The following is a 9,316-nucleotide window of genomic DNA, read 5'->3' as shown; positions in this document are numbered from 1 at the left end:
AAACATACTAATCTCCCCTGATGTCAATAAACAACCCAATTTGGTCCACACCAAGTGGATGAGAGGTTTTTTTCAAGCCGCCACCCCGGTCCAAACAGAACCACAGTCTTGAATGGTTCTTTTTAGAGGTGAAATCGATTAAAAGTTGGCTGAGGGGTAGGAATAAATTTATTTGGGGGTTCCACCCTTCGCCCTTTTAGGGTCTCGACCTCCTCATCTGTTGGGGACCACCATCAAGCGAGGCAGTGGCAAGACACAGGAAATTGGTTACCTTAAGAAATAAAAGCATACAAACATATGTGTCATAAATATTTGTGTTTTATATATTTTCTAGTGTAGTGTACCATTTACACCATATAGTTTCTACGGTATAAAAACCATGTAGCGTGTTCATGTTATAATGGCAGTGGAGTATTCTCAAGCGACTAATGTTTATTATCGTAACTTGAACCGGAAGTACCGGCATTGCTAATCAAACTTTGACGTTTTGTGTCATGACTTTAGCACCGAATTTCATCTTATAATTATATAATGCGGCGTTACATTCGTGTACTGTTCATGTGCACGGTGTTTGCTGCCTTATTAGGGTTGTACGTTTACATAATATTTGAGGGGAATGTGGTGGTCGGGAGAAACGGAGCCAACAGGATTTTCGCCCCCCGAGAGTTATCGGGGGGACCCAGAAAAAGCAGGGCCACAAAACTCACACCGACACAACAGGCAAGGTTAATGGACACACGTAGTCTTCACTTTTTATTCATTTTGGCAATTAACCTGCGGTTGAAGATGTAAATTAAGGGTAATGTGAAGAAATGAAGCTGTCGCTAGCTTAATGCGTCACGGTGTGGGTCATCAACGGGATTCACACGAGACTTGGGCGATGTTGCGTTCAGTGACGTTGTAGAAAGTGGACCAAAGCAGCATCTTAAAACTGTGCTCGCGCGTTTCGATATAAAGAGGAAGACCACAATGAGCATAAATAGTTGTTTTCAATTAGTGTGTTTTGCGTTTTTTTTTTTAAATTGTGCGAATAGGAAAAAAAGGGTCCGGGTTCGCGTTAACGACCTCAGACAGCTGCATCTGATTCAGGACCGTACACGGAGTGCAGGTTGACTTTTAAAGGCGGACGAACGGGTCTTTGAGAGTGCGGATTCTCGCTGAGAGACAGGTGTTCAAATACTTATCTGCAGCCGTATCACACAAATCAATCGTTAAAAAAAAATCCTACATTGTGATTTATGGAATTTTCTTTTTAGATGATCTCTCTCACAGTGCACATGCAGCTCTGATGAAAATTTCAGACCCCTTTCATGATTTCTAAGTGGGAGAACTTAAGTGATGTACATGGTTGTAATTTGAACAAGTGTCCACTAGATGGCACCGCAACTACAAATTACTTTCAGCCACATGTGTGGAGGAAAAAAAAAAAAAATCATCTTTTTTGCTACTTTGTAAAGATTTTTGTGCTTGTCTATCTCGAAGTCTCGCTGGAGTTTCCGTGTCAGTGGAATTACCGTCCGGATGACCGCATCTACGGCGGCAAGCGCGCCTCCGCCACGTCCCGCACGGCAACCCAGGCCGCAAGCAGCCCGCCTTCAGATCGGTCTACGAGGCCATCCGAAAGGTGAAATTCTGCCCGAGTTTCACGATTTGTTCTCCTTCCAGCTAAACAATTCGGATCGGGGAAGCGTCGCACGACCGGGAAGCTAATTTCCCTCCCGCCGGGGGACTTTTATGGGGTGTTTACTGGTACTGTAATAATATTGACGCGAGGGATGGCATTTACTTAATGACGCCATCGGGGCAAATCTCATCCCGTTTCGCATAGATCAGGGGAAATGCTGGATCCATAGCCAATTATCTGCAAAAATCACCTCAGCGTTCGTTTGAGTTCGCACCTCTTGAAAATATCACGACAACGGGCCGAGCAGTTGCTTGGACAAACGAAAACAAAGTGAAATGATACGAGCGTAATTGCCGGCCTCTGGGCCGCCGCTTTTTTGTCAACACGCTTTCAATCCTGCGCATTATGGGATGATGCGGCTGATTTGTGCATTTTTTTTCTCTAATGGCGCCAAGGGGGCACTCAAGCGGAAAAGGTAAGAATTGAGACCGGTGGAATACATGTGCCGAGGAAGTGGCTTTTACCGGTACGGCCTTGTTAGCGCTGCACTAGCACGTCACTGCCGTGTCTCAGTGATTTTTACTGGTATTTTTAACTGGCCCGGTTAGCGTGATGCTAGCGTTAGCGTTAGTGTTAGCATAAGCACCTGTCGGCGCTCGCGTTAAACTCTCTGTGTATTTCAATGTCGATTTCAACGCGACATTTTTCACACGCTTGCAACCCCGCGCTTTATGCGGTGATGCGGCTAATTTGTGCGTTTTTTTTCTAACGGCCGCAAGGAGGACACTCGGGCGGAAAAGGTAAGAATTGAGACCGGTGGAATACATGTGCCGAGGAAGTGGCTTTTACCGGTACGGCCTTGTTAGCGCTGCGCTAGCACGTCACTGCCGTGTCTCAGTGATTTTTACTGGTGTGTTGTTTTTTTTAACTGGCCCGGTTAGCGTGATGCTAGCGTTAGCGTTAGTGTTAGCATAAGCACCTGTCGGCGCTCGCGTTAAACTCTCTGTGTATTTCAATGTCGATTTCAACGCGACATTTTTCACACGCTTGCAACCCCGCGCTTTATGCGGTGATGCGGCTAATTTGTGCGTTTTTTTTCTAACGGCCGCAAGGGGGACACTCGGGCGGAGTGTGGCCGGTGGAATATATGTGCAGAGGAAGTGACTTTTACCGGCTCTGTTAGGGGTGTGGTAGCGTGTTGCTGCTGTGTTACTGGCGTGTCTCAGTGAAATTTACCGGTATGTTTAATTTTAACCAGCCCTGCTAGCGTTAGCAATAGCGTTAGCATTAGCGCTAGTGTTAGCGCTGTGCTCGCATGTTGCTGCTGTCTTACTGGCGTGTTTTAGTGCTATTTACCAGTAAGTTTAATTTTAACCCACCCTGTTAGCGCTAGGGTTAAACTCTGTGTACCATCTTTGTAAATATCTCGCGTTTCAATGTCGATTTCAATGCGACATTTTTCACTTGCAACCCCGCGGTTTATGCGGTGATGCGGCTAATTTGTGCATTTTTTTCTTCGAACGGCCGCAAGGGGGCACTCGAGCGGAAAAGGTAAGAGTGAGAGCGAATATATGTGCCGAGGAAGTGACTTTTACCGGTCCGGCCCTGTTAGCGCTGCACTTGCGTGTTACTGCCATGTCCTAATGATTTTTACCAGTATGTTTTTTTTGGAATCGGGCCTGTTAGCGCGGCACTACTGCCGCGCTAACGCTAAAGTCTCTATGTACCGTCTTTGTAAATATCTCGTGTTAAATGTCGATTTCAATTGAACTTTTTTTCACATGCTTGCAACCCTACGGTTCACGCGGTGATGCGGCTAATTTGTGCAGTTTTTCTAACGGCGGGAAGGGGGCACTCGAGCGGAAAAGGTAAGAGTGAGACCGGTGGAATATATGTGCCGAGTAAGTGACTTTTACCAACCCTGTTGGAGCTGCGCTACTGTTAGCGCTGTGCTAGCATGTTGCCTTTGTGTTAGTCTCAGTGACACTTACCAGTAAGTTTTATTTTAAACGGCCCTGCTAGCGCGGCACTAGCGTTAGCGCCTGCATCAACGTCGTGCTCGCGTTAAACTCTTCCTGTGTACCATCTTTCTTCGTAACTATCTCGTGCTTCAATGTAGGCACTTGCGGCTTTTAACACGTCTGCGGCCGATGTATGTACCAAATGGTATTTCCTTTACAAATGTACTGGGCGAGGCTTAGAACCAGGTGCGTTCCGTAGGGCGGGAGTTACAATACGTACATAGAACATTTTGTAGAACAGTTTCTGAGCGTGTGTGGAAAATTCCGCGAAGGATTTATGCACCGAGAAATCAGTCCCAACTAAGAACGGCTAATGTTAGCGCGTGGTTTGCGCTCATAATGTCTGTACACTTGAAACGTATTGAAAAAAAAATCGTAAGTTTGGATTAAAAAGTAGTTTACCTATGTAATTAAAACATAATGTAATCTATTTCCGTGTTTTCATATCTAGAAGAGCTCGATATGAAAACGATTACTTATTAGTGGCAATCAGGGGTGCGACTACCCCCCCCCCCCACAACCCCACACACAAACACTGCACTTCTTTTTCGACGTTCACACTTTTCATGCAGCCCCGCACAACTTCAAAAAAATAAAAAATAAAATTGTGTTCCACACCATGTTGAAGGTCAATTTTACCTTCTGCAGCCGGCTACTAGAAAACGGACGGCGGGCCGCAAATGGCCCCCGGGTCACTGTTTGGGCACCCGTTCATTAAATGAACAACTGTTTCATTCTGTCACCCGGGTCCTTTCAAAAAATTAATCGCTCACCGCTGGATTATGTGAATGAACCGCACAAGACCTAATTAAGGCGTTGTTATTTCCTTGACGGTTCCCATCCGGGCACGGGCGTAAAACAGCAAAGAGGCCGTTCCGAATAGTGCAAACGCCAATCGAGGTTTATGCCGGGGGGGGGGCTGTCTCGAGTCTCAAGAAATGAAAGATTTTCGTACACGGGTGCCAAAATCATTTTTCTCGCGGGCCGCATTGTTGTTCCGGTTTCCCCTCAGAGGGCCGTTATGACTGTGGAGCATCCATCCATCCATTTTCGTTGCCGCATATCCTCACGAGGGTCGCGGAGATTGCTGGAGCCTATCTCGGCTGTCAACGGGCAGGAGGCGGGGTAAACCCTGAACTGGTTGCCAGCCAGTCGCAGGGCACATTGAGACAAACGGCCGCAATTTATGTTGCACGTTTTTGGGATGTGGGAGGAAAGCGGACTGCCCGGAGGAAACCCACGCAGGCACGGCGAGAACATGCAAGCTCCACACAGGCGGGTCCGGGATTGAACCCGGGACCCCAGAAGCTTTTCTATTGATCCACCGTGCCGCCGACTTTTTATATTTACAAAAAAAAGTAGTTCATAAATTGATGAACTACTTTTGTAGTCAGAAATCAAGGGTGCTATGTTTTTCCACTATTCACGTGTAGTAACGCAAAAACGCTTGCACTATCTCAACTTTATCATTTATTTGAATTTTTTTTGTACAGATTTTTGCAAGGATCATGGAAATCCAAACTCCAGATTTGGCTTCGCGGGCCACATAAAAACATTTGGTGGCCCAGATGTGGCCCCCAGGCCTCGTGTTTGACACATGTGATCTAGTATATACGATCATCTAGTATATACTAACACTGATAGCTGTGTAGCTCCAGGTGTTACTCAGCGCCCAAGACCGAGAGCCCCCCCCCCATTTTCTCACGCTATATTAATTTTATATTTGGTCAAAATAAAAACAAAACACTTAATTCATTTTTAATGTGTGACCTGCTACATTTTCGAATGTATCACTGCGATGATTTTGTTTTCAAAATAAAATAGTCACATGTTCGTTATGACTATATACACATACGCACGGTGGATCAACTGGAAAGTGTTGGCCTCACAGTTCTGAGGACCCGGGTTCGATCCTGCACCTGCCTGTGTGGAGTTTGCGTGTTCTCCGGTTTCCTCCCACGTCCCCAAAACACGCAACATGAATTGGACACTCTAAATTGCCCCCAGGTGTGATTGTGAGTGCGACTGTTTGTCTCGACGCGACCTGCGATTGGCTGGCGACCGGTTCAGGGTGTACCCCGCCTCCTGCCCGTTGGCAGCTGGGTTAGGCTCCAGCACTCCCCGCGACCCTCGTGAGGATAAGCGGCTAAAAAAATGGATAGATGGATGTGTGAGCTGCCGCTTCATGAATGTATCACTGTGATGATTCTGATTTTGTTTTCAAAATGATATTGTCACATGATTGTTATGATTACATTGACAGCTGTTATAGGCTCCAGCACTCCCCGTGACCCTCGTGAGGATAAGCGGCAAAGAAAATGGATGGATGGATGTGTGAGCTGCCACTTTTCCGATGTTTGACTGTGAAATAGTCACATGATTGTTCTGAATATATACACACGGGCTCAATTGAAAAGTATTGGCCTCACAGTTCTGAGGATCCGGGTTCGATCCCGGACCCACCTGTGTAGAGTTTGCGTGTTCTCCAGTTTCCTCCCACATCCCAAAAACATGAAAAATTAATTGGAGACACTAAATTGCCCGTAGGTGTGATTGTGAGTGACCAGTTCAGGGTGTACCCCGCGTCCTGCTCGCTGACGGCCGCGTTAGTCTCCAGCGACCCTTGTGAGGATAAGCGGCTAAGCAAACGGATGGATGGATATACACGCGTAACGCGAGGACCGCCGCACAAAGAAAATGGAACGCGATAACGGCGGCGCTCCGCCCCGTCCGTCTGGGTCTCGAACTTTCATTAAAACTTTACAGCCGCCGGCGCGGTAATGCGAAAGCGCGGAAGCGGGAGCGGCCTCGCCGGCAAGCGCCCCGTCATCCTCGCCCCGAAATCAATAACAGCAAACTGTAAACGGGACTTTATGACGGGCCGGCGTCTCACGCGCGTGTGCTCATAAAAAAAAAAAAAAAAAAGGACGCTTTTCTTTGTGACCCGGTGTCAGGCACAGCAAGCAAATGAGACGGCGTAAAAAAAAAAAAATGGGGGGGGGCGCGTGCGTGTGAGGGGGGGGGGGTGATAATTCCTCTTTGATTTCCTCTGAGCATTGTAAAAGCTCCTTCATTACGGTGAACTTTCTCTCGTCATTCCCGGTTATCGCCGGACGGAGAGCCCGAGGCGCGAGAGCGAGCGAGCGAGCGAGCGGGAATCGCGCCGCCCAGGCCTCGCGGATTAACTTTTGAATTTATCCGCCCGAGCGCTACCAGCCGCGCCAAAGCCGCCCGAAGCGCCGTTTAACGTTGCTTTGGGGCGGGCGGTCGGGCGTTCCGAGGTCACCCGTGGGGCCGAAGAAGTTGCCTCGGGTTCGAGTCTTTTCAGGACGCGCTCGTGGATCTTGATTCGTGCGTGCTGCAAAGGTAAAAGGGTCCGTCGCTAAAGTGTCCCCGCAAAGGTGGAAATGTGTGAAAAATGTAAACACAGTGTCTGCTAGTACAGGGCTTTGAAAACTTTTGGACTTTTATAGAACTTTTCGCTCGAGTGACAATCAGAATATTTGTTGTTTTCCATATGGTAAGAAATCACCCACACCTTTAAAAAAAAAAAAAAAAAAATATGATGGAACAATAATTCGCCAGTTTGAGCAGCGCCAGGACGCTATACTGACGATCCGTTTGATCGTAGTACACGTTCGGCGCCGACCCGGCGGCGTCCCTGTTGGCTGAGACCTACTGCGGGAAATCCCAGGCGCTGTTCACCAAGGCGCCAGCGCACGGCCTGGTCGGCGTCGACATGAGAGCGCCGCCCTTGCGGCGACATTGGACATACCCACTTTGTCATTTTTTAAATCATTTGAATTTCTCTTCTATTGTTGTAGTTTGCATGTTGTTTTTTTGGTGACTAACTGCAAAATACCCAGAAGAGAAAACCCTTCACTTTCCATATTGGAGAAATGATCAAACTGTATCAGAAAATGAATCGTTTCTGCATTTTTTAAATGATGTCACTCCACTCAAGTGTTTTTTTTTTTTTGTTTTTTTTTTACCAAACCATAGTACATGTTTATTACAGCGTCATTGAATGTATCAGGGCTTAAACGCTGTTCTTTTACAGCCATAGTGTTGTGGTTGCCATGGCGTTATATGCAGCATTATTTCTCTTGTGGTGGGGGCGGGGGGGATTGCTTGTGTTCTGTACTTTTTCAGCACATTTTCATTATTATTATTATTAATTGATTTTACCACGCGTTCAACCAGATCTCTATTAAGGTATTTATGAAAATATTTTTTTCCTACATGTTTTTGCCGATTGGTATGAAATATTTGTTCATTCTCATTTTGAACCGACAGTCATTCCCGGCCAACAGAGCGCACCTGGTTATTAGCCTCGGTACACAGGACTTTAATGTTAGCGTGGCGCTAGCGTTACCGCGGCACTAGCATTAATCTCTTTCTATGTACCGAGGCTTATAACCAGGTGCGCTAATGCTAGCACCACATTAACGTTAGCGCGGCACTCGTGTTAAATTATTTCTGTGTACTGACGCTTATAACCAGATGTGCTAACGCTAGCGCCTGGTAAACGTTACCGCAACACTAGTATTAAATTCTTTCTATGTACCGAGGCTTATAACCAGATGCACTAATGCTTGCGCCACCCTAACGTTAGCGCGGCACTAGTGTTAAATTCTTTCTGTGTACTGAGGCTTATAACCAGGTGCGCTAACGCTAGTGCCGCATCGCCGCATAAAGCGCAGGGTTGAAAGTGTGTGACTTGTAGGCCGGAAATTACGGTAAATTCCTTTTTTTCATCGTAGATGCCCTACCCTTCCACTTCCTAAATTAAAATCTTTATCAGAAGCTATCACCGCTTTATTAATTTCAAAGAAGTGACATTTATCGGCTCCATAGAAGTATAGCTAGATATTAAACGTCATTCATGGAAACAAAGAATGCTTATCAAAGGTTATAACCAGGGGCGCTAACACTAGTGCCGTGCTAACATTAGCACGGCACTAGTGTTACATTCTTTCTGTGTACCGAGGCTTATAACCAGATGCGCTAACGCTAGCGCAGCATCACCGCATAAACCACAGGGTTGAAAGCGTGTGAAAAAGAAATTACAGTAAATTCCATTTTTTCATTGCAGACGCGCTACGCTTCCACTTCCTAAATTGAAATGTAAATCTTCAGCAGAAGCTATCACCGCTTTATGAAATCAAATTTGTGTCATTTATTGGCTCCATTCAAGTATGGCTAGATATTAAACATTATTCATGGAAACAAAGAATGCTTGAAATTGCTCCCTTGTCCAGAAATTGATCAATGTATGTAATTTACCATAATTTCTGGCCTGTAAGCCTCGACTTTTTTAACACGCTTTCAACGCTGCGGTTTGATTAATTTTTGCATTTTTCTAACGGCCGCAAGGGGGCACTCAAGCAGAAAAGGTAAGAGTGAGACATGTGGAATACATGTGCCGAGAAAGTGACTTTTACCGGTATGTTTTTTTTTTTTTTTTTTTTTTTACCTGTCCCTGTTAGCGCCGTGCTAGTCTGTTACTGAATGTTACTGCCAAGTCGAACTGACTTTTACCGGTATGTTGTTTTTTTTTTTTTTTAACCAGCCCTGTTAGCGCTGTGCTAGCATGTTACTGCTGTGTCAAAGTGATTTTTACCGGGATGTTTTTAATTTTCAATCAGCCCTGTTAGCGCCGCCCTAGCGT

General features: G+C 46.1%; 1 protein-coding gene across 1 annotated transcript; it reads left to right on the top strand.

Annotated features, from left to right (window-relative positions):
* The first annotated feature begins 531 nt into the window (after window positions 1–531).
* Window positions 532–7,796, top strand: gxylt1b (glucoside xylosyltransferase 1b). Its single transcript, XM_061807962.1, has 3 exons — window positions 532–739; window positions 1,545–1,624; window positions 7,277–7,796. Exons 1-3 carry the CDS (start codon window positions 532–534, stop codon window positions 7,490–7,492), a joined length of 504 nt encoding a protein of 167 aa, XP_061663946.1. The 3' UTR covers window positions 7,493–7,796.
* The last annotated feature ends 1,520 nt before the right edge of the window (window positions 7,797–9,316 follow it).

This window comes from Syngnathoides biaculeatus, chromosome 20 (genome assembly GCF_019802595.1).
Source record: "Syngnathoides biaculeatus isolate LvHL_M chromosome 20, ASM1980259v1, whole genome shotgun sequence".
NCBI lineage: Eukaryota > Metazoa > Chordata > Actinopteri > Syngnathiformes > Syngnathidae > Syngnathoides > Syngnathoides biaculeatus.
Note: the sequence above shows the minus strand (reverse complement) of the source record. Positions and strands in the feature narration are given on the sequence as shown.

What these genes read in the sequence shown, in the direction of transcription:
- gxylt1b (XM_061807962.1), top strand. Translation starts at nt 532, where the DNA reads ATGCGGCGTTACATTCGTGTACTGTTCATGTGCACGGTGTTTGCTGCC. An exon ending in GGCAAGGTTAATGGACACAC is followed by an intron (nt 740 to 1,544) that starts GTAGTCTTCACT and finishes TACGGCGGCAAG; the next exon opens with CGCGCCTCCGCCACGTCCCG. An exon ending in TCTACGAGGCCATCCGAAAG is followed by an intron (nt 1,625 to 7,276) that starts GTGAAATTCTGC and finishes GTTTGATCGTAG; the next exon opens with TACACGTTCGGCGCCGACCC.